The sequence below is a fragment of the Sinohyriopsis cumingii genome, chromosome 1 (genome assembly GCF_028554795.1).
Source record: "Sinohyriopsis cumingii isolate HCF-2022 chromosome 1, ASM2855479v2, whole genome shotgun sequence".
Taxonomy (NCBI): Eukaryota; Metazoa; Mollusca; class Bivalvia; order Unionida; family Unionidae; genus Sinohyriopsis; species Sinohyriopsis cumingii.
In genome coordinates this window covers 48,509,845-48,534,293 of record NC_142961.1, presented here as the reverse complement: position 1 = coordinate 48,534,293, position 24,449 = coordinate 48,509,845, and the positions used below count along the sequence as shown (strand labels likewise).

The window sequence follows — 24,449 nt, the reverse complement described above, 5'->3', positions numbered from 1 at the left end:
CTGCTGTTGCTGCTGTCTCTGAAGTCTGTACTTCTCTGTCCATTCTTCTTTTTCCCTGTTCATTTCTTCTCTGAAAAGCTCTTCTATCAGGTCTTCAGTGATTTTTAACATTCTCACATTCTCTATTTCTTCTGACTTCGGTATCAGACTGTGTCTGACCCTATGCAAATTCACGTAGGCTTCGTTGAGCTTAGCTAGTTTGGAACACATCTTCTTAGGAGGATGAGTCGACAATGGATGGTTAGACTGGAAACAAACCGGTTCTTAAAGTCAAAGCGCGGACGTGAAGGAAAACATCCCCCACACGGTTTTCGAGTCGCAATGTACAGTGAGTGTCATGAGAGGGATATTAAGAAGTCAAAGAGCATCAATCCAACATTCTTATAGCTAAACAAAAGACAAAGGCATTTTTTTCAAAACACAACATTTTTATTCAAAAATCACTTAACACTAACCAACAACAACTCTAACATTTTTAACAATAATCCAACACTATAACATCAAACAATTTTTTCAAATCACCAACATTTTTTTTTTTCTCAATTCACAATCTACTTTAAACAGGGCTGACAACGTTGTGAATGAAATTGTGATTTCCACTGTTGGAAATCATTAGGCCATTGATGGACACTACGTTTCCTAGCTTGAGACAAAAGATAAGCATAATGGTCACAAAACCATCGATCTACTTTCACATCATTTCTTGAAGAAGAACGAGGATCAAAATGAGTCACTAAATGTTCTAAGGAATAGCCCAGGCTTCGATGATGCAGAAAATACACGCAATATTGTCCACACACCAAGGAATCTGTGCCTTGTAATTTCACATTATTGAATCGGGTGGTCTGAGCATTTCTTCTCATAAAGTCGATGATATCGTCTTCCAAAGGGGGCAATCCGTACGAATCGAAATATTCCACACATCCTTCTTGAGGAAAGTAGACGGCTACCCAGTGGGTTCCTGGGAGATGACTGTCGTCCGTGTTGATCACGTAAGCTTGATGGTCTTTAGGTTTGCGATGAGGGAGTTCATCTTTAGCACAGACGACAGGATTCCAAGAAGCCGTATACGAACTGTGGTTCAAAAGGTAATAAAGTTCCCAGGTATCCATTGATTTGTGTGTGTTTTTTTTTTTCTTCACAGGTAATAATAAGTCGTCAATTCGATGCTGACTTTTTGCTTGAAAATGTCTGACGAATAAACGGTTATTCGTTCTGTTTCCTCACTCTGATTCAGGAGAGCTTCGATACGATGGATCTCTTGAGTGGTTAATGGTGGACAAGAATGTTTACGCAAGTCTTTATACCACTGATGCAACACGTCTTTGTTCGAGATGAGACTCCAAGCTTCGTCCAGATACTCGTCCAATTTTTCTTCTTGACTCAACATCAGGCATTTATCGTGTTGAATTTGACTGGGATGATCGTTTTGACATCCATAGCAATTTTTCTTGATCAATTCCGTCATTTTGTCGACCAAGTGTTTGGCAAAACAAGAGACTAAATGGGCTTCTTGTTCTGGCCATCTTGACTTCATCATGATCACTTCTTCTTTTTCCACGGTCTCCTCACATTTCATGTCCAAAGTTTCTCCACTAGGCAAAGAGGGATAACAGTCTTCCATGGTTTCTAGTAATCTAGGATGACTTCTCTCAAACTGTTGATTTCTATGGTATTATCGAATTCTGCATACAGGATGACGTTCACCGTTTCATCAGGGTCTCGGTCTTTAAACTGAATTTCCACACGAATCTGGCCGGATTTTATAGGGTGGAAATGTCCCTCGTCGCTGCCTTGGTCTGGAGTGAAATCGAAAGCCCACAAAGCATAGCCTCCTGCATAATCTTCGTACGTAATGCCGTGACTGGTGTTGGTTCCTAACTGGCTGGTGGCTTCGTACAGGGACAAGTACGATCTCAAGTAATTCTTCTTGGTAAAGTCAGGTTCGAAAGGTCGGGTACACAAGGTTTTGCCATCGCGACTGACTTCGATTTTGGACACGCCAAAGTGTTGAAAGTAGAAAGGATTTTTTTCGGCAGCTCCGTTGAAGGCTGTATTCTCGACGATACCAACGATCAAACGTTTGGGTAACTGTCCTTGGAACAGATGATCTTCGATCATGGATCGCTGTCCCTTGGGAATGGTGAAGGTTTTCACTTCCACGCGTCGTATGGGATACTTGGCAGTCGTTCTGCTCAACGTCTGATTGATGTCGTTTCCCACTTTAGGTAACACTTCCACACGGCGTACGTAGAGTCTGGCTTCTAGGATTTTGGTTTTGTAACCGTCACTATCAGCCAATAAATGGAAAGCGGCACTGCTACGATTCAGTCTCAGGCGGACATCCACCCCGTTCAGCAAATACTTTTCTTGCAACCACATGTCCAAATGCAAACGATCCATCAGTTCTAAACTTGTGTCGACTCCCGTGATTCTCTTTCTTCGTTCTACAAATCCATCATTGTTGTCTTTCTTTTCATCAGTTTCCAATATTTCAAACTTGGTAGGTTCGTCAGCTTCCCATACCACACAGGCATTGAGATGAGTGTTCTTGTCATCTATTCCGTACGTCAAGAGATTTTCCAGGTAGGCACGATAAGGGTAAGTATCCATGCTGCTACTGACCAGTTTGTTATTCAAGTACAAGTCCACTCCACTGAACAAGGAATGCATGAAATTGTTGACGGGAGCTACTGCTTCATCGTCTATAGCACCTCCAGTCTTATCTAGAATTTTGACTTTCAGGTACAAGTAACTGCTATTCAGATCGATGTAATCTTCGGGCTGTCCTTTGATTTCAAACTCGATGGGAGCGGAATCGGCCAATGAGGAGACGGGATGAAATTCCACCCACTGGGATTCTTGCATGGTCATCATCGTGGGGGGCATGGCAAACAGATCCAGTTCCGTCTTGGAACAAGCGCAAGACTCTCGGTGCATCATTTTTTTTTTTGTTCTTTCTCAATAATCGAAAACGTCTAAGTCTCGAACGGTTCTTCTTTTCTTGGCCTTTCTAGCTTGAAGTCTGGTGAAAGGGTGTTTTCTTCGTCGTCTCTTTCTGCCTTGTCCTTGCTGAATGCCTGACTCGGTAGCGTGCAGGGCATTTATAGGTGTTTCTCGGTGACCCAAAATGTCTTTGCCCGTTTGCAGCAAGACATTTTTGCCTGCCCTCATGAAGGCTTCTTTAGGGTTTTGTTTGTCGATGATGACATTTTGGAGAAATTCTTTGCCTTGCGTCAGTGCCGCATCTTTCAATGCGTGTAATCCACTTGTCACCATCGGTTTCAACACCGGGGCCACCGAACAAAAGGCCGATTTTAACATATCTCCTAAACCGTGTCCTCGCTGTCGAGCAACCCCTCGGTACACTGGATACATGACTTACGAATCGTGAGAAAACCGTTTTCGAAAATGGAGTTTCACCGTGACTTTTCCTTTGGTGAATGGAATATTTTGTCCCAAATCTCCTTTTATAGTAATGTTGACCGTGTCCAAATACGACTTACTGACAGGCAAATAGTGAGGATGTACAAATTCGCGGTGGACGTGGTAAGTGTTTCCACCTTCCTCGTCAGTGTTCGTGGCAGAATCCACTTTGAAAGGAATGACACGCAGTAACGGTACGGAGGTGTGTCCCACCACGTTATACTCCACCACATCGGAGTACACAAACATCAAATTCAGTCCTTGGTTCAGTTCTACCGGGGCACGAAATAACTTGCTAAAAGACTCGTTGTCGTAAACGATGGGTAATTCGCTTTTCTTCATCATGCTCATTCTCAGGTTCATGTCTCCGCCCAACATGTCATACAATTCAGGACAAAATAAAATGGACAGGATTTTACTCCGTTCAAATTTCATCAAGAAGCGACGAGCTGTTTTGTGGTACTCCATGGTGACACTTTTGTTAACATGCTCCAAAGCTTTCAGAAACACGACATTAAACCTGGAGGCTGTGGTGCTGACCAAATGTTGACCACTAAAATAATAGCCTGGGGAAATGAACAAGTAATAGGTGGTGTACTTTTGTGTACGGGTTTTCTTGTCATATTTGACATTGCTATCCATCCACTGTTGCAATTGTTCGTCATGAACTTCCACATCAAAAAAATTTTGATTGGGAAGGACATTGAGGACTTGGGTCGGGTGAATCATTTCTACTAAAGCCACTTCCCAATGGGCTTCGTGATCTAAGGGGATGGCCTGAGGTAATTTGGCCGTGTAACAGCACAACGTGTTGTGGGGAAACACCTCCATGGAACTGTCACTGGGTAAGGTTAAGTAAAATTGCTTTTGGTGACTCATAATTCCAGAGTTCTGTGGCTGTCCGAGGGGTTCCTGGACGTCAGAGGCGTGTCTCCGCCCAAAATGGGGTTCTGATTGTGGTGATTGGAGTGGTGACTGGCACTGGCACTGGACACAAGGTTCCCGTTGGAAGAGAATTTCAGGGAGGGATTGGGAAGCAGGTAACCGATGCAACTGCTCAATAAAATGGTCCACAATTGTTTGTCTCCTTGTTGCAAACTCAAATTGGCGATGGCTGCCCCGATGACACAATACACCACGAAGATTTGGCAGAAAAAGACTATTTGCGTTTTAGGCACACGTTCTCCACACCACACCCACAAGGGTTGTTTTTGTAAATCTTGCACAGAAGAACTAGGTGAAGGAGGAGTGGTCTACGTAGCTGCGTCTGCTGTGTGAAAGGGCATGATGGTCACTTCTTTTTATAGTCGATGACTTGCGAAGCGTCGATCCAAGAATCAAAACTGGGTGGATATCCTTTCCAACGTACTTTGACTTCTTTGACACTTCGTTTGCCCACTTTACGGGTTCTGCGTTCGAGAATGCTTTCGATGTCGTACACGTCGTCTTCTTTTTGGGGACACGTTGTAACTCGGGCAAATAAAACGTTCCTTTGAGCACTTCTCCGTTCATGTCTTCCAATTTATAGACGGCAGGATGACGGCCATGCACTCGTCCAGTGACGCAAAACAATTCGGTCGTCCAGTTAGGTAAGTAACCTTTGTCGAAAGTGCGTTTGGTTTTGCCAATGCGCACCCAATCTCCTACGGCCAAGTCTCCACTTTTCTTGGGGACAGCCCTCGTCGGGGACGTACCAAACAGGCGCTCAAACACCAACACTTCGTTGTCGGGAGTCACGTCTTGCGGGGCACGTCCAATGCTTCGATGGTAAGATTGGTTGTACGCTTGCACCAGGTGCGGTAAGATGTCGATGTACTTCAGAGTGTGGTGATGCGTAAAATATTTCCACATGCGTTCTTTCAAAGTGCGTTGAAAACGTTCCACGATGCTGGCTTTGGTTTCGGGATTCTCGGTGGTAAAAAAATGAATGTCACGTTTCTTTAATTCTTTTTGGAAAGCTTGGTTCAGAAATTCGGTACCTTTGTCCGTTTGCCATCGAAGAGGGTGACGACCGCTTTGTTTCAACACCCGTTGCAGGGCTCGCACTAACTCGCTGCTCGATTTGGAAGTCAAGGGTACGACCCAGGCAAATTTGGAAAAGACGTCGATGACACAAAACAAATATTTGTAGCCACGATTGTAGCTGGCCAAATGAGAGACATCGGCTAAATCGGCTTGCCATTGATGATCGATGCCGTCCACTCGGGTGCGACTTCTGACAAACTTGCGTCGAATGGGTTTGTGTAAAGTGTAGGTAGCTTGTTCTTGTAACCATCGTTGCACTTGAGATAAACGGAGACTTTTCAGTCGCGTTTTGGCAGCACGATACAATGTTTGAACTCCTGCGTAACCTGCAGGATGGGAGGGATCGTAGTAAATGCTGGCTAAGACTTTTTCCATTTTTTTGTGTTGGTTGGTGTGTTAATAAGGCACCCACTCTTGGAGGATGCTACTCTTTTTCTCTTGGGGTATTTTCTTGGATTGCAATGCTTTGCGTGTGCGACCGGCAATAGGTGTTGAAGAGGAGGAGGATGTCTGAGCGGGGGATATCGGTTCTTGTTTCACTTCTGTCTTCACTTCTGTCTTCACTTTCTTTTTCTCTTGTGATGAAGAAGGGGTGGCCATCATCTTTTTAATCCATCCAATTCTGGAGGTAGGTGGTGTTGTTAACTTGCGTACTTTTTCTGGTGGAGTTTGAAACCCTTCTTCTTCTTCTTCTTTTCCTTTTTCTGTCTTGGTCACTGGTACTGGTACTGGTACTGGTGATGGTGCTGGACTTTTCATCAAGGTCTTAAAATCTTTCAGAGTGGGTAGAGCTGTTTCGTCTAAACCTTTCTGGTGAAAGAGTTGCAGTCGTTGCAAGAGTTGACCGTACTTTTGCGATTTTTCTGTTTCGGACAAATCTTGGCGATCCATCAAGGACTGCAATTCGTGTTGTAACTGGGACATCTCGCTCAAATTGGGATTGGGAGGTAAATGCGGGGTGTGTTGTTCTTGCCACCGATGGTATTCCATCCATCGTTTGTAAGGCACTAAAGCTAGTTTTCGTCCTTCCATGGGGTTGTCAGGGGTCGATTCTGAGATCTTGGAACTTCCGAGGCCTTTTTATCTTGCTCCCACCAGTCCTCCCAACATGGTTCCCAAGACTCCTTTCAGTATGGGGCCTAACAAGAGAGGTAAAATACTTCCACGTTGCACTAACATCTTCTTTTTTTGACGAATGGGAATTTTCTTTTGAACCATTTGGCGAAGAACGTGACGATGTTTGCCTAAGCATTGTTTCTGGTGTTTGGACAAAGGGATCGTGCCTTTCAAAACGTTCAAACAACATTCGCACACGGTATCGATGACCTCTTTGGAGGCTGTTTGAATGAGTTTTTTTCGTAGGGGTGGAGAAGCTTTGGACAGGACAGATAACATGTCCCCATGTTTGGCTAAACGTGGTGGCAGTCCTTTCCTTTTCTTTCCTTGGGGTTTCTGGAGGGTGACATCTTTGAGTCTTCAGGAGCACCAAAAAACACTGATACCCGACTTGGTCACAGGCCTTTTTTTGTACTGGAACGCGTCGCCACTGATTGTCTTTACGTCGTATTAGTTTGAGGACAGGCATGACACGTCGTGCAGGGGTACGTAACGGACTAAATCGAGCCAGTTCTTGCTTGGACAAATCCAGTAAACTTTGTAACATGCCCGATCTTTCTTGAACTTTGATTTTGGGAGAAGGTACTTTGTGAGCAGCAGCCACTGCCACTAAATTGGAAGGTCCTGCCACTGGGGAAGTTCTTTTGGGGGTCATCAACGGAGAAGTTCTTGGTGTGATCAACGTCTCCAAGTACTCTTCAGTTCTGGGTGTCATTAACGGAGAAGTGGACAAACATGAGGCTGCCGGAGACGCAGTCACCGCCGTGGCAGGTCGTGGTTTGCGAGTGTAAGGTTGCGTCCTGGCCGAAGTGCCTCTCTTGCGACTAGTTTTCTGTGGACTTTTCTTTTTCTGGGGACTTTTTCTCTGTTTCTTTTTCTGGGGGCTTCTTTTCTTTTTCCGGGGTGGTGTCTGGTAAGAGGAGGGTCCTGCCACTGGAGAAGTTCTCCTTGGGGACCTGGTCTTTTTCTTCTTGGGGCTTCGTTGGACTTTTGTCTTGGGTATAACTTTGGGGGCATTAGGATCCCATCTTAAGAGTGAGCGAATGATGACCCCTCCTAGAGTACCGCTCCCTCCAGGTTTCAAAATGATTTGTTTTTTGGTTTGAATGTCGATGCGGGGATCGGCCAGTTGAACCAAAGCGACTTTGTTTCGATCAAAAAAGCGTTTGGTTTGATGAGGAATCTGAATGATTCCTTGGAGTAATTGACGTGCCGTCACCGTGAACCATCGTAAGACTTCTTTGAGACTAGCTTCTAAGACACGAGCTCGTGTTTGTGGATCTTTTTCTCGACTGATGCCATACAAGGCACGAATCAATTTGACGGGAAGATGCGACTGAAGGGACGTCATGTTCGCACTGAGAGTGAGACAGACGAAAAAGGGTTTGAGGTTTTTATAGGTTTTTTTATGTGGAGTGAAATGAAGTCGAGGACGGAGACGTGTACAGGACAGGCCCTCCGTCTTGGCACCAGTGGTGAAACAAGTGGGTACGAAATCGCAAATACTCGGGGGTCGTAGGTTTCAAATCGACGAGTAAATAGGCGTGTGGAGTTTGAGTGGCATCGTCGTACGCCTTAGTCAGCCAAGGCGTTCCTAACTGTTTGGCTAAGACTTGCACTTGCGATTTATCTCGAGGGCTTTTAGACAAGACCACGTAATGCGCATTGAGACTGATGGTGGGATGGGCTTTACTTTGTTGAAACAAATTTTGGGTGATGTAAACGACACTGGCATTACGGTGATGCCCTTTGCGCGTGAACCACAATTTAATTTCTTCTTCGTCTTCTCCTAACATGTCGTCGAAAATGACCAAATGGGTTTGACGGGAGTCAGAGACGATGCCGTCGTCTTCTTTAGGAATGCCTTCCACAAACACGATGGAATCGCCTTGACTTTCTCGCAAGAGGCTGTACGCCGATTGCCACTCTTTGTAACACCACACGATTCGTTGAGGGGGTCGATCGATCAAATGATGTTTATGTTCGATCAAACGTTTGACGAATTCGGTTTTGCCTGAACCGCTAGGTCAAGCAATGAGCATGTTAAAGGGATGGCGAAGATACAAAGCCTCCCAACTGGCACGATCTAAGTGTTCGTCGATGACTTTGACAGTAGAGGAAGAGGGAGCAGAGACAGCAGAGGTAGCCATAGTGTGAGAAATGTCACTTGTGACACGAAAACAAACAAGACAAGAGTTTATATACTTTTTTTCAGAACACGTTTATTGAATGTTTTTTTTCAAACATGAATACGAAAGACAAAAATACATAAAAGCCAAAGGCTTCAGCACAAGAATAAAAGGCACATGATAACCATGAACGTGGAATAAAAACAAGTGTCTGTACAACAACCACATGTTTTGGGTAAAGTTCTAACCAGTTCTATAGTAGGGGGTAAGGTCACACAAGTGTCCTCCCGAAAGGGTCTTTCAGGCCTGTCCACGACAGTCCTGTCCTGGGTGACGGGTTCTTCTGGCACCGTCACTAACACAGGTTGAAAAGTAACTTTTTTCCTTGAATAACTCTCGTGCATACTGGGCTACCTCTTGTGTCCAAGCCTCAAAACCCTGGTCTCGGTGATGTCCAACATTTGACTCCTAACCAATTTAGTTTCTTCTTCGTCAACGACATGGTAAGTTACTTCAATGAACAATGAACTATCGATCTTGCCTAGGGTTCCTTTTTATATACAGACCAATACCGACATGACCGTACGGCAACGTAAAGTGATTGGGAAGTCGCACTCGCTTCTGGTATACAATTTGATAGACTTTTTCCAAGGGTCGACTGACGATGTGATGAATGGGTAAATGTACAATCTTGTTCGGTTGATAGGTGGTCACTTTAAAGTTTCCATCCTCTCCCGATTGCAAGGCTTCTTTCAATACCCCAAAGTTGACCACTCGACTGGTACGATAATTCAGAGTCAGTCCTTTCACTTTGCACGTCGTGTGCACTTCTCCTTGTTTGTCCCGGTATTCGTAGCCGTAATTTTTGGGGCCGCCACTGACGAAACTTAGAATCTTGTCGTCGGGATGCTCGTCTGTCCAGGCTCCTAAACGGTCTCCTTCGATGTCAGGGTGCTGTTGACTCGGGTGATGGATGTAAATGCAACTGTCCGTGTCAAAGTACAGGACGCGTTCTTCTAACAGTTCTAAAGCTTCGTACAATTTTAAGCGAGCATGAGCTGTCACGTAAGCCGCAATGATGACATTTCCAAAAGGTTCGTCTTGTACAAAGTCCAGATCTTCTTCGTAATTGACCAAGATCAAATCCTCTCGAACGACGTCCACGTGTTTCATGTATTTGGTTTTGTCGTGAATCATCTGGAAGTAGCGGGAAGGTTCTGTCAAATATTCCGTCTTGGGTAAACACGGTCGTTGTGCCATTTTACCCCACAAGCAATTTAACATCACTTTGGCAAACGATCGCCTGCCTTCGCTTTTTCGATGTGGTCTAAAGAGATGCCTTCTGGTTCGTAGTATTTCTCTTTGAATTTTATTTGGTCTTCGGGAGTGTGACACCAGGAAGGATAGCCGCTGGCTTCTTGTTTCAGTTTCAAAAAGGCATCCACGTAGTCTGCGAAAATGCCTTTCTGAGTAGGGTCACCGTTGTGGTACTGTTGTGTCTTGGGAAAGTGGCAAATTTCGTACACTTCTAACAGTTGGTATCCCATGTCCAGAGCTTTGAACAATTCTATGCTGACCCAGGTTCCCGTCAAGGTCCGTTCTTTCTGGGTGTGCTGACAAGGCTGATCTTGGTTGCACGTTTCGGCACAAGTACGGCACAAGGGAAACATCAGTTTGCCTTGACAATGGTGAGGTAAGACGGGATGGTATAGGTTCGTGGCAGGCAAAACTTTACACTTGATCAAGCCTTCGTATTGTCGAATGTTTTTCAGGTCGATGTGTTCCGTTAACAATTGCGGGTGCCCTACAGGAAAGCGACAATATTTGCACACGTAGGGATACAGCGAACACACGTCCAAGTATTTGATTTCTTCTCCTTTCTCTTCGTCGGCTTGGTACAGCAAACAGGTGGCATTGGTCCTTCCTCCGTACAAACTATCCCTCGGGTTCAGCGGGTCCATGAACTGGTAACCTTCCACGAGGCGTTTAAACTCGGGATCGGTTTTCATACGGTGATCGTACTCGTGTTCCCACATTTCTACCACTTGGTATCCTTCCTGTTCTAACTTTAGGCGCCGCTGACAAGTGTCCTGGTACAAGTCTTCCATGGTTCGTTGCAAAAACTGATTTTTAGTGCCACGGTCAGGGTAACAGACGGGACATCCGTGAAATAAGCAACCGTTAAACTCGTACACGATCTTGGGGTTTTCTAAGTCCCAGCCATCGACCGAATACGTTCCGATGGTCTTTTCGCCCCCTCCGTTGCGGACATGCTGAATCCACTTGTCTTTTTGTCGCACAAGTAATGTAACCAACGTAGGGCTTTGACCGAGTATTGACGTTTGACAAAGTGGGTCGTTTGAGGACTGATGACAGCCACAGTGTTTTCAGGCATGAATCGTTGTCGATACACTAAGGAACACGCTTTGGCAATGGTGCAAGCTTCTTTCAAAGGATCGACCCCTCCGTGTTCCATGAACAGTTCTCGAAATTTTCCACAGCAACGCCGTAAAATGTCCACGTCGGAACGTCAATACTTTAGCATTTCTTCCTGAAAGTCGAAAGGGTCCGAGGCGTGAGCTTGGTACCAAGCGTAGAAAGCTTCTCGTTGTTCGGTACGCATGTTGTCGGGGTCGTAATAGTGAGCCTCAGGTAAATGGGGTAGAACGGCATGTTGATTGGCTTCCGTATTGAAAAAGTGAGGAAAGTACCCTTTAGCCATTTCTGTCATTCCAAACGTTTTAGGCATTCGACTCAAAGGCATGGCCAAGTAACTCATCGAATCTTTAAACTGCACTTGTCCCACTTGCATGAAAATGATTTTGGCTCCGTTCAAAGTCACTTTAGGACGCTCGGTGCCTTGTTCCGTATAGTATCTGAGAAGAAACTGTCCATCGTATCCGGAGAAATTGTGAGCCATCACTGTGGCATGACGATGACAATCTCCGTAACGTTCGATGTCCTCTTGGATCCACGTCTTGTCGATGGGATATAAGACCCATTGGGCAAAATCGGCTAACGTGTTCGGTCCTCGAAAGATTTTTTCACGCCCTCCAGGAATCTTGCTGCAGTGAGGGCAATGACTGAAGATAGGTTCTTGAATGCACTTCTCGCACGCTCGATGAGCCACGCAGAAATTAGGAATGTGAATGCCGGTCTCTTGCATGCATTCGAAATCGAAAAAGATGAAATTGCTTTTCTTCTTGTGACCGTCCTCTTTCTCTGGTGGGGGTTGGTATTTTTGCACGTAGCATTGGTGTTCCAAGTCGACGATGTGGTGACAAATGTAACATTTTTTCTTTCCTCGACATACGTGTGCCTTGACACTGTTGGTACGTATGCCTTGTCTACACGTAGGGCACAATCTCAGGAGTTGACAAGCACATTTCTTCTGTGAACCTTGTGTTTTCAAATGTTGTTGGTAACAGGTAGGGCTGACAAACGTGCTAGACAAGTCGAGCAAGGCACTGGTTCTTCGCTCAGACAGGGTGGAGAGGCCAAACATCCTGAGCATTTCCATCCACAATGCTTGTGTTGCTGTCGATTGTTATAACCATAATCACATTTCTCACAGTAATATCTGTATCCCAGGAATCCGGTGATAGTGGTAATGGTATCGAAATGGTCATCGTGATAGTAAACATGAATGTATTTTCCGTCCTTAAAGTCTTGGCCTCGAAACAACAGAGGTCCGCGCATTTCTTGAGGGTGCACTTTCAAGGTGTAGCGTGGAGCTAGGGCATCTTGCAATTTTTGCATCTCAGAAATGCCACAGGGTGTGTCTTTGGACAGACCAGCTTGTTGCAACAGGAGTTCTGCTTCGTTTCGTTGTTTGGCTCGGTCCGATTGTCGAATAGTTTTCCAGGCTCTTTTCCATTCTACCGTGTCGTTCTTGTTGGCATAGGTTCGTCCCACCACGATGGCTCGAGCTAAACACATCTGGTCTTGAGGGTTGTTAATTCGGACGAGACTTGTTTTGGTGTTGCGAAGGTCGTCCACCAATAACATCTTTTTGCGTCCAGTCCCTTGAGGAGGAGAGACGTGGGCCATTTTCAGTGTGGCTTTACCATCGGTGATGTCAAACTGGTCATTAGATTGTTGTACGTGTTGAATCTTGTCCATGACTTTGGAAGGGGTTAGTTCTGTGGGTCTACTAAACTCGATCCAAACAGGGGATTTCAAACCGTCGTGATCTATGGATAGTGTCAAGCGATCGTCTTCTTTGGGTTGACATTGTCGCTTGAGTGCGGTGAGCAAAGAATCCCACATCTCGGTGATAAACCCTTCTGCTTTCTCCAATGGTACGTCGGCCTTGAAATCTTTAAACTTCACTGTGTAGGTGTAAGCCGTGGTTCTAAATTTTCTAGAGGAGCGCTTTTCCGTCTCTCGAATGGAATAGTACTTTTCAGGGTTGACTAATGGTGGTGAACTTGGTTTAGAGGGTTCTGATTCTGGTTCACTCATGTCCTCTTCAAAATCACTGGCATGAATTTGTGCCAAGATTTCAGCCCTGGTACGAGGCGATAGATCACGTTTCTGCCTCTTACTTTCTTCTTCTTTCTTCTCGAATGAATAGGATCGTTTCATCTTGAGTGAAAAACGTCAAATGACTAAAGTTTAAACACCATAGACTAATTTATAGTCATGACAAACCAGCGTATATAAAAGGGTGTGTGTCTTGTCCTTTCACTATTCATTTCACTCTCAAACCGAGCACAACGATGGAAGAGACTACCCAGATGGAACGTTTCGTCAGAGCTTTGCGAGGGGTCATTAGAAAATTCTCTTCAGACCAGCCTACGGACTACTCTCCTTCCTTTAGAGATAAAAGTCAGGATACTTGCTATATCTGTCAGAAGAAAGGGCATTGGTCTTCAGAGTGTCCCGACCGTCAAAAAAAAAAAAAAAACAGGGGCTAAAAAAGACAAAAGTCAAGATACCTGTTATTATTGTAAAGAAAAAGGACATTGGTCTCCAGATTGCCCAAAAAAGAAACAAGAGGAGTCAGAAGAAAGGAAGGATTCTTCAGAAGAAGAGAGGGATTCTTCGGAGGAAGAGAGGGATTCTTCGAAAGAAGAGAGGGATTCTTCAGAGGAAGAAGAGGAAGAAAGAAGACAATTCTATTTAAAAGAGGCAAAGAAACAGGAGAAGAAAAGAAGAAGGGAAGAAAATGAGGAAAAAACGGTGAAGAAATTCAAAAAATCCATATTTCTCGAAAAGAGAATGACTTTATTCAATTGCCTACCCCTTTTTTAAATTTAAATTTAAATTTAAATTTAAAAAAAAACAAAAAACAAATCCCATCTTCAATTCCCCTTGAGGCTAGAGTGGCCCAGGGTTTTTTCTCCATGTTCAATTCCCCTTGAGGCTAGAGTAGCCCAAGACTATTTCCCATGTTAAATTCCCCTTGAGGCTAGAGTGGCCCACGATTTTTCTCCATGTTAATTTTCCATTGAGGCTAGAGTGGCCCAGGGGTCTCTGTAATGCTAATTCCCATTGAGGCTAGGGTGGCCCCATTCACTACTCCTGTCATAGTGGTGTGACGTCATATTCGGATGATTCAGAAAAAAAGACTTATCTTTTATATTATTAACTGAGCTGGAGAAGCACTGTATTCATTTCAACACTTTTTTCTGACCTTGTTTTTGTCGGATCGATTGCAAAATGTGCAAAACATCAAGTCTTTTAAACAACAGGGAAATTTTCCTTTCTGTTTGGCATTATAATTTGTATTTATCCCTCATGCTGGGCCAAATGGGGGGGGGGAATACATTCTGCCACCCACCCCCGCCAAAAAAACCTAAGAAACCCATGCACACATCAACATACAATAATTTGTCACTTGAGATCTGACCATCGTTTTTTTATTATTTTATTGCACGTTTAATTTATTGGGTATTATGCAAACTTTGAATAAATAGACGCGTAAATGTTTGCTTTGGTGCTCTTTCAAGGAAAGTCCGGGACATTTTGAAATTTTAGAAACCATCCTCCCAACACTTGAAATGATTCGGCCATCTCGTTTTTAACTATCCAGCGGAAACAATTATACCAAGTATAGGCAAATTATCTTACGAAAGTAAACACATTACATGCCGGGCTTTATACATATTTATCGATCAGACCGAGCCCTAATAACTATTCAAATCTAATTTAAAAACGTACAGATCGTGCACGTTGATTTTTCAAACCAACTTAATAAAACATAATTTTTTTGCTTCATATAACACGCGTGGAGCAAGTGAATTCAATTGTCAATAAAAAATCTAATCAAGTAAATGTGTATTTCGACCAAGTTCATAATAGACTTGTAATGCTTTTATAATATTTAATGCAAAACAAAACCACAGCGCAAGTATGTCGCTACTGTAATGTTCCATCTTTACTGAAGCTTTAATTTTAGAGCATTCCATGTAACCAACAAATCTTAAAATCTTTGGCTTGTTCCTATTTTACTCCTTTTTCTCACGAAGCGTGTATATTATCATGTCTATCCATTACTCTCGATCCGTTTTGGACGAATGGAGAAAGTACCTACTGCATGGATGTAAAATGTCTTCAAAAAACGAGTGGATAATTCTGAACGAAATGTTATTTTATGACTCACAGAGAGTATGCTAAGTGTCATCTGTTTCTTGTTTATATATATATATATATATATATATATATATATATATATATATATATATACATATATATATATATATATATATATATATATATATATATATATATATATATATATATATATATATATATATATATATATATATATATATATATATATGTTAGCCGTTAGGGCATTGTAAGTCAGATTAATTAAAAAACAGGTACATGTGCATATGTAGATATTATAACTTTTAAGGACCCGGCCTATTGTATAATACTGTAATGTACATATTCTATTATCCGTCTATTATCATATCCGTCATAGTCTTGGTCCCGCGTCCCGACGGATAATCGAAGTTCTACTATATATATGTGTGTGTTTGTGTATTTTTTCATCAAACATTATATCTTTATACAAGATTTTATCAGAAAATTCAATGTCACAGTTGAAATGTTCTTCAATTATGGTACTACATCTGTAGGTATTAAATCTTGACGAGTTTTCTTGTATATTCTCACTTTTCTAAGGTGGGATATGGAAAGAGTTCAATAGAAACTTTGTATAAGGCAATGCCATGGAAATGCAAATCTGTTTCGTCTGTTATAATTTTAATTTAAAATTAAATTCCAATGTTTTAACTTGAGCATTTGAGCTTCTAAGGCAGTTAAAAGTTCAAAAGCATCCTTGTAGCCATGTGCAAAGGAATTTACTAATGTGAATCTCTTTCAATGCCATATATCGAATAAAGCACATTTTGAACAATATCTAAGGTAATATTTGCAACAAAGTCTATAGACATTTAGCAGAAACAGAAATTCAAACTAAATATCAAACCTGATAGTTATTAATTGCAATATTTTGAAAAGTATTGTCCAAAAACAAAACGAAAATTCAAAATTACAGAAATACACGACGCGAACGCATCACTTTATTAAAACAATTCAAAGCAGAAATGGATATATCTCACCTCATTTCAAGTATGAGCACGAACTCAAAAATTTTTTCACATTCGTTGTAAAATAAACGTCAAACCTTTGTTTTTTCCCATGTTGAATTAATTAAAAGTTTAAAATATTCTTTAAGACAGAAATTTGCGGTTAAGAAGATGAAAAATTAAATCCAAAACAGGTCCTGTCAAACCTTTTTATATGTAACTATGCCTTGCCATTTGTTTTTCACATTCGCTATCAAAGTTTTTTTCTATTGCAGATGGCATATGCTGAAGTTATACAAAGGAGAAAGAGAATTTCTTCCTGAAAGAACAGAACAAATAAAGGCAGAAACACATCTAGTAAGTATCTTCCTCGTCAATTTTCTTTTTCACGAATGATACTGGAACTTACTTTATCTTTACAAAATTTAATGAACAATTTCGTAGAACTCTACTGCTTTGTCAGTTAAGATTCCTTCCCAATTTGTGATCAATGCCATTATTTAGCACTTTATGAACCGAATAAAGACACACAAATCCTATAGTACTGTCCCCTGGTGACATAACGTGAAGACGTTTCATGCTCAGTTTTCCTTGCAGAATTGGTGCGGTTCATTTACTGACATCTAGGCCGACTACTGATGTAAATCCGTCCGTTACAATTCTTCCTACATATTTCAAATGCAAGCCAACAAAAGCAAACCAATAAAGACAAACGAGAGGCATATCTATCTATCTATTTGAATAAATCAGCTCTTCTGAATAATAATTTTGTTTAAGCGTTCTTGTTTTCCAAACACTCATTTTAGTGGCACACACTAGTGTTGTTATTAAACCTTGTTTGACCTTGCAAGGAAACTACAATTGTTGACCTAATTCACCATACAAGTCATTCAAATGAAGCACCAATAGAATTTCCGATACAGATATTCGAATTTTAGTAAATGAGTTTGGTGTCAGAACACTTCGTCTAGGAATATTATTAAATACTGACAACAACTGAAAAAAGAGGACATTGTCTACATCAGGCAATATTTATTTTATGACATCTACACGTTATCCATTTTCGATAGCCTGACGTCAGACATAGCGCATGTTTCCATTGATTTGCATAGGAAAGTTATATATGTTCACTCTCTCTCTCTCTCCACTTTTTTCTACGTAGGTGTAACTCTTTTAAAGACAAATAGTTTAAAATCTGAGAACGATTGCGATTTACATGGTATTTTGATTGCAATTTATGCAAACAAAGTTTAAGTGCCCTAACTGACTTTAATGAATTTAGGATTTTATAGTCTCTGTTCATGCAAAATAACCAGTTTCCGTTCATGTCCAGTGTTACGTGCTCGTTAGATGTAGCGTTTATATAACACTGTTTGATCATAGATTGACAATTCTTTCATGCTAGCAATATTTTTGGAACAAAGGACAGTTGTCACGTGCAATCAATACAAGAGGAAACATCCCGTTCATGGCATATTACAGAGTCAAGGTCTAACTTGTACCCCACTGTCCTCGTTTCACGGAGTTATAACTTTTAAGTGGATGCGACGTCAGTTTCCTTCTCAAAAGTATTTGAATGGTAATAACTTATTTCCAAAAGTTTCAGAAGATGGGTTACAAATGGATCAACTTGCAGTAATTGAATTAGAGAAAGAATGCAGTTAGATTCTGGGTGAAGAAATTCCTTGCCATGGATGTTCGAGAGGACACGAAAATTTAAATTACCTAAATTTAAAACATTAACCCAAAGGAAGGATGTAAAGTATTATGTCAGCTAAAATCTTTGATGCTGATGGGTATTCATTTGGTCATTTCCTAGCGTGTTTTGTAATTTTCAATAAAAAAAAACAAGCTAGCAATATGTTATATCTCCAACCAATCAATATCCAGAGTTTTGAAATGTTACGAGCTTGTGGTCTTTAACTAAATAACAGAAAGGAGCGAAGGCCAAACATTTTTGTAAAATGCAACGAATAATGCATTTCCCCAAAGCGTAAATTTAAAATATTTGAAAGGTACTTGCAGTGTTTTGAATAATATCAAAAAATAGTCCTAAAAGTTATGTTACAAGTAAAACAGTATAGGGTATTCCGAATGAATTCCAGTGGTTTTCCGAATGAATTCCAAGCTTAACTTTTGCTGATATAACCATACAGCGGAATAGTGTTAATGTGCTAACAGTCTTGATGTATCACTATGATGTAATCCAAAATGTCCTTCAATGACTTCACAATAATCCCAAAATAGTAATTTAATCCGAAAAGTGTTAATGAGAATTTGTAATTCCAGCGAATAGTGTACATAAATAGATCCATTCAAATATTAAGTGAACACAACTTAAATTGATTCCACTAATACTGTTAAGATGTTGAATGAGTACATATGAATTAAACAACATTTATATCAAAAGCAAAGAAACAATAAAAGAACCAGGATGAGGGTCATTTTTGCAGCATGTTCATAAACAACTTATTCCTAGGATTTTCTTAATTTCTAAAAAAAAAACCTAGACCTTGAACTCAACATTTGTACACATGTTTAGAACCAATTAATAATGATTATAAACTATAATAAAAAATAATAGATTGAATTTAGCTATGTAATATGTCGTTTATAAAAAATAACATTGATCAGGAAGGCCTAAATTCTACTTTTATTTATTATGGATAAATGTCAGTCTGACAATACAAATTAAATAACAAATATACTGATCTTGATATTGTAAGTACGATTAGTTCTTAGATGTCTCTGTTAATACATATACATCAGTTGGAGATTGCAGCATACATACATACATACATACATACACATCGGAACCAGGATATTTAGTCCACCCCTCTCGTGCGATCACTTTCTTTTAGCCCTGCTTATGGTCGTAATATAGAACCAGAGTTGTATATGGTACATTTAGACAATACAAATGATCTTCACTTTCAGCTAGATCACAAACCATTGTTTCGTTCATGATTTTGGTTTACGTTGAGAACTATTCGATCCAGACGACCATTTAATTCTGTGTAATGACCTAAAATCCCTGACAAATTGGTCAAAATCTAGAAAATGCTGTTTTATGCATAAAACTTTGCAAGTCTTTGGTTGCACTAAGCAAGTGATACCACTCTTACGATGAATGTGACATGTTAATGCCAATATATCCTTACTTTCTTGAAATCTGGATTATTGTCATTAACACTTTCGAAAATCGATATATATAGCATTTATGCAGCCAGGAATAGAATATTTGGCCACTGTTTGGAATCTGTAATATTCGTTGCTTGCATACATTTTCGAAACAGTGATGCTTCCAGCAAAGATCACACAAATGTGGGCTATCCCACTTTGATGCAATACAAACTAACGCTACCCTAAACAGACTTGTAATATTTTATAAAGTGGTTGAAAGAATGGCACCCGGCTATACAATACCTTCGTCTCTAAACTTTTAAAACGAAAAATGTATTATTAGTTCAAAATAGTTTCGAGATTTTTAGGTATAAATATTGTAGAAAAGCCAATTGACAGAATAAATGTTCTGGTCACAGCGCCGAACACAAACCGGGCTATTTGGATCTCGATTTCAGCTTCGTTTAGAATTGTCACAAAAATCTTTTGTTGCTTGAGCTGATGTTTAAAATTTCTGTTTCACTGTTACCTCGGAAATTTAGGAAAAAGTACGGTTAGGCGTTTTCGAGGATTCTTGCAATCATCCTTCGATTGAAGTTGTGTTTATAGAGAAAAACAACACTATAGGAGATGAGACCTCAAATGTAAGGCACGAGGACCACATCCTACTTTCGAGTCTATTGGTTATTAAATGTCTTCTAAGCAGTCTAGATGTATATACAATAGGAACTGTAATGAGTCACGAACTAAATACAAGTATTTAACCTATTTTAGTAAAGCATACATGTAAGTTACAGTGTCCTTCTTTTGTTGCAAGTGTTGCAAGTGAATTGCTAAATAATTTGCATATCATTATCATGTTACGTGCTATTAATATAAACAACACTCTGTACATTAGGTTTTGAACAGTTTCACCAAGTTGCTGGAGCATAACATAAAATAGAGACCTATATCTACAGTAAGAGTGTTGAACATAACTATATATCACATCCAACCACCCACCTGTTTTAATGATGCAACGTAGTGAAGCAACATATAACGCATTTTTATTGAGACGTTAATTTTCCTATTATCGAGAAATAAAATTGTCTAGATTCTCAGTTGAGGTGAAATGAAAAGGGGGAGATCCTCTCAAATTACGTTCACATATTCATATTCATTCAAGATAGCACAATTGATATTAATTATTGTTTACGATGACGATGCGTCAAACTTCTGTACAGCAATGTGACCAATTATATAATTTGTATTTGGATGGGTTGAGATTATAACTTTGCATAAGGTGGGTAGAGTCAGCACAAATAAGAGAAATTATTGATGTTTATTCTTTCGACCTCGTCTTGTTTATGGGCCTAATAATAGGCCGATTATTTGAATACGCTTTAAATTGGAAGGGTTCAAATAATTTGCGCCGTAGATGGTATCAGTTGAAATATTTTGATTGCAAAAACTTATCGAGTAAGTTTGCTAACATGTGAACATAAATACGTATATGTTTTCAATTTTCACATGGAATACGTTTGAACAGAATCGATTATGGTTACATATACTGAGAAATGATATTTCTATAGCAACGTGTATATTAACATATTCTTATATGGTAAGTATAGATTTTACATGCGATCTGCAAGCACCTGATAATTGAAACAAACTGAATATGAATTGCTCAGAGTCAGAGTTATTCATACTTCTTAAAGATACAAAATCTGCCACAAATTCAGCAGAAACTAACTGGGAACATGTTAATATTGTCATGTATCTCATTATTTTACCGCATCAAAAACTGTCAGTTACTATCCAGTGCGGTACTCTGTGATTAGAGATACATTTTGTATCTGAAATCTCTATACTATTTGAATCACTTCTATATTGCATGTTAACAAAGTACTCAGAAAATTATGCAAACGTTTCTAAATGCCCTGATACATGTTGAGAAGGATAGCATTTATGTAGAGAAACTAGCTACAATGAAGCTAAATTAGACAATTAAATGTTCATTACCTATTTAACCTCACTGCTTTTTCAAAGGATGACAAAGCTGGTGTGTGTGATTTTGACCTCTTCGGAAAGGTCATTCTTACGAACAAATCCAATCATTTCATGCAACTATTTCCAGAAAATGTTACTAGCGCATTGTTACCTTGGAATTTATCCTACTCATGCACAGGAAACTTAGGATAACGATTGCTAGGGTCAGCTTATTAACTAATTAACTGGATCTTTTTCGGACACCGTTTTAATCTGACCAAGTTGTAGCTGAGATTTATTCTCGGTCCACCCGATGCAATATCATTGACAATAAGGCCGACAATTTTATCTGCTCTTTAAATGTTCTGAAGAATACTGTAGCGTTTCAGCTATTTGTACGACTGAAACAAAACCATGTTTCTGTCTGAGTAATTTGTTTGTTGGCTTTAACGTTGTGACCACAAGAGTATGATCCAGCTAATATTTCATGAACCAATATTCCTTTTTGCATGGGTAAAGAATTTTTGGTTGAACCGGACAGGAAGTAAATTTTAAATAGTTCAATTTTACTTTAAACTCTTCTTCTATTTTTTTCTAACCAGGAAAATATGGTTTTTTAATTAATTCAGAGGTGGTCTAATCTTTTTGGGGCTTTACATGCGGCTTGTTACCATCATTCTCTACTGCTTACTTTCCAGTAACAGAGAGTAAGGATTAACTTTCAGCTAATCGACGAATTTACACGATGCGAACAAGATGGAAATATCAATCCACCAATTACTTATGTTAAACATCTTTCTGATTACAGAAGAGAAAGCAATCATGTTTGAAAAACATTGTATTTGATCGGAATGCCAAAACACACCTCTGGTGGTAGTTAAAAAACACATTTCCTTTATCTTACAGATTCGAAGCACACAGTACATGGGGAATCAAATCATTGGAATGATATATGGTACAGAAACAAAACTAACATCCGCAGGAACGACTCTCATTAACAATCTTCAGGAAAATACTATTATTTCATTTTTTTCACTACGTTCTTGTATTTACGATAAGAGGCATACACCTTCCTGGCTGTTTTCATGAATACACTGACTTTCGCTTCTTGCATCTGACACATTTGGTATTTAAATATATTATGCATGCCTTTATGCGGACGATGTTTCTCATCTTCGTAATTTTGACAAGTGTTTGCATCATTACGGCTTGTGCTAGTGAATGACTTGATTGTCTTGCTTTAATTTGTATAATTAGTTCCACTTTGAGATAAACTTAGGACCCGTCTTAGGAAAATCATAAAATATACTAATATTAATCGATGTTACAGTGCTCATTACCATGGCAATAATGTATGATTAATTGGATTAAAGAAAGTGATGAGTGCTTAGTAGATCAGAGCTGATCATTATTCTTAAAGATTAGCTTACAAAATTGATGTTGATTCTTAAGCCATTAGGATCGATGCCAGTTCGAGGATTGCGCATTCAAGTTAGATATCACATTTATTGTACGTTATTGTATGCTTACCGTCTGATCATTTGTTTTTTTCATGAACTCGACAATCTTCGCAAACTCGATATGCCAAAACAAGCGTTCAACTTAAATATCAGAAATATATGAATATTATATTCAATGCAATACCAGAATACGCATAATAAATTTATTAACGTTTTGTGTTTTTCGTCTCAATATGACCCACAAACTTTAAAGAAATTGAATTTTCATGACATTAAAAAAGACAATAAGATGACCAGTTCGCGTTTTATTAAACTACTTCCATTATTGTTTATGAACAGTTTACAGTTGTGTACTTTTAGAATCGTTTGTAGCTATCATTCCCTTTTGCTTGATCAGATACACCCACTATTATTTATTATTTTTCTTTTTCTTTCCAGGAACAATCATTTGCTTCTTTTGCCTGTTTGTGCCGTTAACTCTATTGTGCTTAGTATTCAGACTTGTAGAAGTATCTGATAATGTTCCGCAGTTATTGGAACAGTTTCAAATTTTAGTGTAAGTACTAGTTTAGTAAATCAATCATAAATAGTGCAAATGTCATATTCACTAAACCCTGCCGTCTATGAACAATATAGACATTATTTAAAATCTAATATACACATCTAATATGTCATCAAACAAATTGTTCAGCCAACCAATACAAAATAGTCTTTGAATAGTAAAGTGATTTTATATTCTGGCGCAAAAGCTTTGTTTTTTTAGAAGTAGGTATTACTTTTGTCACGTACTGTTTAGACGGTTTTTCGTAAATTACTTCTTTTCTAAAAAGATTTGTTTTAAAAACAAATAGACATAAAATACACATGCTACCTTTTTTCCCTAATTGTCATATATTTTACACATGTTTCGCTAAAGTTTACCTTATTTGTTACGGCATTAAACTTAAATCCAGAACAAATTTCATAACATTCAAGTTTTATCAGCATTTTCAAAGGTTCACTTTTGTCTATTTAATCTTTTACATTTAGTAAATTTTATTTTTAAAATTCGTTTATTATTTTTGAAAACAAATTATACTACTTCTGACATAAACGTTTAAAATTTTAAACATCTAGTTTATAGTGTTAACACTGTTGAGAGCTTAATGAACTTTAAAATTTAAACTTGCTCATTAACCCCTTTAATGTCTCTCTCTATAATAACTTAAACACTGTTCTCAATTGAAAGTTTTAAAATTTATAATTAGTAAAATATAAATTTTTGACAATATAAGAGTTTGATAAAAGTTCATTTAAAGGATTTTTGTTCTCAAAATACATACGCTATGGAAAAGTAGTAACAAGACTGAAGAAAAGATAAATTCAAACAGAGCTAATATGCTTTCGTTAGACGAACGAGCCTAAACTGCAGGAGAGAAAGCAATACCATGACGAAGAAGCCTAAGGTTTCCAAATATGGAAAGATGTCGTGTAAGTTAGACTTAGAACACACATCCAGGTAGAAAAATACTTACGTTGAACCAAATGGTCGAACCTTAAATAAATAGTTTTAAAAATACCTATAATAAAATATTCTCCACCTGAAGTAAATCAACAGTAGCCTTAGCGTGATTTAAAGCTTAAAAGGTCATACAGGAAAGTATGACGCTTGTAATTCT

At 39.5% G+C, this 24,449-nt stretch overlaps 1 protein-coding gene across 2 annotated transcripts in view; it reads left to right on the top strand.

Moving 5' to 3' along the window:
• Nucleotides 1-24,449, top strand: part of LOC149806827 (stimulated by retinoic acid gene 6 protein-like) — a 128,036-nt gene that overhangs the window by 89,252 nt on the left and 14,335 nt on the right. For both annotated transcript variants that reach the window (XM_089958193.1, XM_089958186.1), the window contains 3 exons: nt 16,516-16,597; nt 22,238-22,286; nt 23,230-23,347. In XM_089958193.1, the coding sequence (XP_089814319.1) occupies nt 16,516-16,597; nt 22,238-22,286; nt 23,230-23,347 (249 nt within the window). The remainder of the gene's footprint in view (nt 1-16,515; nt 16,598-22,237; nt 22,287-23,229; nt 23,348-24,449) is intronic.